This window comes from Gadus morhua, unplaced genomic scaffold (assembly GCF_902167405.1).
Source record: "Gadus morhua unplaced genomic scaffold, gadMor3.0, whole genome shotgun sequence".
NCBI lineage: Eukaryota > Metazoa > Chordata > Actinopteri > Gadiformes > Gadidae > Gadus > Gadus morhua.
This window is the reverse complement of record NW_021963958.1, coordinates 45,001-50,000: the sequence shown is the minus strand read 5'-3', so window position 1 is coordinate 50,000 and position 5,000 is coordinate 45,001. Positions and strand designations below refer to the sequence as shown.

At 56.4% G+C, this 5,000-nt stretch overlaps 1 protein-coding gene across 4 annotated transcripts in view; it reads right to left on the bottom strand.

The window, feature by feature from the left end:
- Positions 1–5,000, bottom strand: part of unc80 (unc-80 homolog (C. elegans)) — a 74,378-nt gene that overhangs the window by 26,538 nt on the left and 42,840 nt on the right. For all 4 annotated transcript variants that reach the window (XM_030349893.1, XM_030349890.1, XM_030349891.1 and 1 more), the window contains exons 32-35: positions 4,280–4,387; positions 3,702–3,840; positions 2,848–3,029; positions 2,285–2,416 (exon numbers count right to left, since the gene is read on the bottom strand). In XM_030349893.1, the coding sequence (XP_030205753.1) occupies positions 2,285–2,416; positions 2,848–3,029; positions 3,702–3,840; positions 4,280–4,387 (561 nt within the window). The remainder of the gene's footprint in view (positions 1–2,284; positions 2,417–2,847; positions 3,030–3,701; positions 3,841–4,279; positions 4,388–5,000) is intronic.

Genomic DNA, 5,000 nt, shown 5'->3' with positions numbered 1-5,000 from the left:
GGTTTGCCGGTTCGAGACCCTGGACCGCTGTGTAGCGTGTGTTTCCTCGGTGCTGGGACCCCGATTGGTAGCGAGTCGCGGGGAGGAGTGTGTAACTTCAGGGAACTGAAACCGCTGAGCCAAATGACCCACCCTCCCTTTGGATGAGAGCGTTTGTGGTCCTCTAATCTCTAATCCCGGGTTGCCGGTTCGAGCCCATACCCGTAGCAGCAGTGTAGGGTCAACAGAGCCGGCTTTAGATTGGTCCCGGGACCAGGTTTTGGAGTACGGTTTAGGGAGGTGACAGGCCAAACACCGAGCTGTGTTTGGTATACTATAACTGCTAACCCAGACGTCCGCGTTGCGACACATCGACATGAGCAAGGCAGCCCCGGAAGGCTGAGCGGTTCATCTGGAGGACTCTAAGGGCAGTAGGAGGAAGGAGGAAGAGGAAGGGTAGAGGAAGGGTAGCGAGGGCGCTGAAGAAGTTTCTTTAGGATCTGAAGAACTTCCTTAAGGACCGTAGAGATGGGGGACACCTAGATTCAGACGCTCTCCTTAAACCCTTTGTGAGCTCAGGTGTTCAGGGCTGGAGGACAGGTGTGTGTGGCTGGCTCTCCGTTAACGGGCTCCACACACTGCGCCATTACGAATATCGTACGACTTACGTCAGAGATTATCGGCCGAGCCTTCGGACACCGGCCGAGCTTGGTGTGAGCCCACGTCTCTGTGGATCGGCTGGCTGCCGGCCGTCTGGCGTCGTTCAGAATCGGCTAACGATCAGCTAACGTTATGCTAACAGTTTGCTAACATTTGGCTAACGTTTGGCTGACGTTCGGCTAACATTGGCCTGCAGCCGTTTTGGTCGGGGAGAGCCGACGGAGGTCCGAACGGCCCAGTGTGTGGGGCCCTGTGAGGCATGAGGAGGGCAAGGCAGTGGGGGTCCCCTGGGGGGCCGGTCAGGAGGCCATACCCCCCCCCTGAACGGGACGGCACTCACAATCATGCTCGTACACAGACACACAGTGAGACGCATGGCATGGACGCAGCTCCACAAAGCCCAGGCAGCTGTGCACTTCTTCAAACTGTCGTGCACGCACACACGCACACACACACACGCACACACACACACACACACACACACACACACACACACACACAGACGACAACGCCTCACACTCATGCTGTATGTGCGTCGTTTTTGTTGTTGTTGAACAATCAGCTTCAGGCACGAGACACTAGGCTAGGTCCCCCTTAACACCCAAGATGCAACAGTAGCCAGACCGACCTATGGGAGGTCCAACGAATGAGAGGTCACTAGCTTTGGGTTCGGCCAAACAGGGAGATGGACGCCGGGTGTCGTTGGATGTTTGGGTTTTGTCATTCAGTCGCCGGCTGGCGGGGGGAACATGATGCAACAACATAAGCATCCATAGAAAAGTCTGGACTTACGATGGTGCGGCCTGAGTGAATGAGTGAGGGGTACTAAAAACAAAGACAGTTGAGACATTACAGGCGGCGTGCTTACACTGGCGCAAAACCCTCACGGTTCACAGAGTAAAAGTCCCCCCCCCCCCCCCCCCCCCCCCCCCCCAGCTCTGTGTACTGTAGGGACTCTTACTTTGGGAACCCCCGTGTCCACATGTTTGGTAAAAGCCTGCATTAGGTGATGAGGTGGTTTAGCAAGGCCTTCAGGACAAACCAAACACTACCACCGAATTATAGGGACAGTGCCCCTCTGGGATTGGCTGCTCGCATGGATTTCAGGGGATGTCACGCGCCGTATGAACCAATGAGAGACCAGGAGGGGCGGTGCTTGGTGCGACTCCGGTGCTTTGAGTTACATGTTTTTGTAACGTCAGAGATTTAATGTCAGGTAAAAAACATTGAATGTATTTCACTGACACTATGCAACTTGGTGAAAGCTTAATCGAAAAGGAAGTACGATGGACTACATGAGTTTAGGTCGATGGACATACCCCAGATAACAAAAACCTAATTTAATTAAACTTTTATTAAATTGAACCTATCACGATATCCATGTTTTTTTAAACCCAGATCAAACAAAATACAGGCGTCAGACATACTGGGACTGAAGTGGTATTGTGCCAAAGTGATCGTAATATGTACTCAATAATTGATTGCGTATATTTGTGGAAGGCTACGAACGCTGCTAATATTAGCACGTCACCAAAAAGTTCTAACAAAACAACATAGCATTTAGCTAGCAGCAGTTCACTGGTAAAACAGGTGTCTGCTATGGCCTGTGATTGGTTACCCAGGCGTGGAGGTGGGCGGGACTTACAGACTGGTCTTCGTTGATCGGGTCCTGGACGCTGCCGCTGTTCTGGGGCACCCAGGGGGGGTCGAACATGGGCACACAGGGCATGCCCAGGATGGGGGAGGGCAGGGTGAAGTTTATACTGGGAGGTGGGATCTGGAACACAACGGAGACTCTCAGGCACTTCTGAAGGTTTACTGCGGCTTTGGGGCCCTACCATGCTACGTAGCCTACCATGCTAAGTAGCCTCCCATGCTATGCTACCATGCTAAGTACCCTGCGATGGCAAGTAGTCTACCATGCTGATTACCAAACCGTGCTAAGAACCCTACCATTCTAAGTAGCCTACCATGCTAAGAACTCTACCATGCTAAGTACCCAACCGTGCTACGTAGCCTACCATGCTACGTAGCCTAGCATGCCAAGTACCCTTAAATCCCAACCATTCTAACCCTTATGATTTGGGACTCAATACAGACGTCCCTTTGCTAACCTCTAAGGGAGTCAACACACTCAAACATCACGTCCTTCCCCGTGGAGATAGAGCATCGATCGGGGTCGCCATGGAGATAAGGTGTTGACCTCACCTTGAATATCTGCTGGGCGCCCTCCTCCATGCGCGGCCACACCTGGTAGCGGAAGCGCCACAGCGTGTAGAACTTGAGGACGGAGTTGATGCGCTGGCACGCCTCCTGGTGGTGGAACTCGGCCATCATCATCTCCGTGACCACGTCGGGGACCTTCACCGCACACAGCAGGAACATGGCCGCTGGGGGGGGGGGGGGGGGGAAGGACAGTCAGGGACCTTCACCGCACACAGCAGGAACATGGCTCGTCTGGACAAGAAGCTGGGAGGGGGTTTTTACGGTGGGGATTAGGGATGACAAGGTCAACGCTTGTTTGAGAAAGAGAGAGAGAGAGAAAGAGAGAGGGAGAGAGAGAGAGAGAGATATGGAGAGAGAGACAGAGATATGGGGAGAGACAGAAAGAGAGAGAGAGAGAGTAAGAGAAAGAGAGAGAGAGAGAGAGAGAAAGAGAAATGAAAGGACTGTGAAATCACAGCAACTATAGACCAGGACCAACTGTAGTAAACCCTTATGTCCGTTCTGAAGCATCCCCCCTGCCCCTCTGAACACCAAACCCTTATCTGAGTGTATCTTGACCTCCTGCTGACCCTTCTGTACCTCTGTCTGTCCTCACCTGCGGCGGCCGTACCTCTGTCTGTCTGTCTGTCTGTCTGTCTGTGTGTCTGTCTGTCTTTCTGCCTCTCTGTCTGTCTGTCTGTCTGTCTGTGTGTCTGTCTGCCTCTCTGTCTGTCCGTCTGTCTGTCTGTGTGTCTGTCCTCCCCTGCGGCGGCCGTACCTCTTCTGCCTGTCGGTCTGTCTGTCTGTCTGTCTGTCTGTCTGGCTGTCTGACTGCCTGTCTGTCTGTCTGTCCTCACCTGCGGCGGCGGCCATGTGCTCGTCCACGCTGAGCATTAGCTCCCAGGCAGCGGGCTGGATGTCTCCGTACATGTCGTCCGTCAGGATGGGGGCCGCCTTGATCAGCAGGGACAGGGGGGCCGGCGACAGGCTCAGCACCTGGGCACAGGTGAGAGAGGGGCGGGGCAAAGGTGAGACAGGGGAGGGGCACAGGTGAGACAGGCGCGGGGCACAGGTGAGACAGGGGCGGGGCACAGGTGGGACAGGGGCGGGGCACAGGTGAGACAAGGGCAGGGTGCAGGTGAGACAGGGGCGGGGCACAGGTGAGACAGGAGGGACACAGGTGAGACAGGGGCGGGGCTCTTGGTCTGACAGGTGTTGGTTACCTGGTCTGAAGGTGTGTGGCCAGGTGTTGGTTACCTGGTCTGCCAGGTGTGTGGCCAGGTGTTGGTTACCTGGTCTGCCAGGTCTGTGGCCAGGTGTTGGTTACCTGGTCTGCCAGGTGTGAGACCAGGTGTTGGTTACCTGGTCTAACAGGTGTGTGACCACCAGGTGTTGGATACCTGGTCTGCCAGGTGTGTGGCCAGGTGTTGGTTACCTGGTTGCGGATGTACTTCAGCATGCCGGTGTCCTTCTTGCCCTCGGCCCCCAGCTCGGTGGGTCTCCTCTTCATGGAGGGGGTGCGGAGACACGACTTGTCAGAACACTGCAGGACACACAGGGGAGACTCACTAGAACCTCAGCCCTCCTCACAACCAGTGACCCACTGGTCATCACTCTCCCTCCTCCTCACCACTGCTCCTTTACACTCACCCTCCCCCCTCCTCTCTCTCCCCGCTCCCCCATTCTCCCACTCCGTGGTCCTCTCGGCCTCTTCTCTCCTTCTATCGCTCTCTACCCTCTCCCCCTTTCCCTCCCTCTCTCCTCCCTATCTCCCACTCTCTTCCTTCCTCCCTCTCTCCTCCATCCCCCCCTCCCCCCACCCTCTTTCTCCCAATCTTTCTGCCCCCCCTTTCCCCCTCCCTCCCCTCCTCTTTCCTCCCTCCCCCTCTCTCACCCCTCCCATCTCCTTGCTCTTCTTGGCGCGGGCCCCCTGCTGGCCGGCCCCGGTGCTGCCCTCCCTCTCCTCCCCCCCCCCTCCCCCCTCCCCTCCCCCCTCCCCTCTACCTCCTTGCTCTTCTTGGCGCGGTCCCCCTGCTGGCCGGTGGCGGCGCTGCCCTCCCTCTCCTCCCCCCTCCCCTCCCCCCTCCCCTCTAACTCCTTGCTCTTCTTGGCGCGGTCCCCCTGCTGGCCGGCGGCGGCGCTGCCCTCCCTCTCCT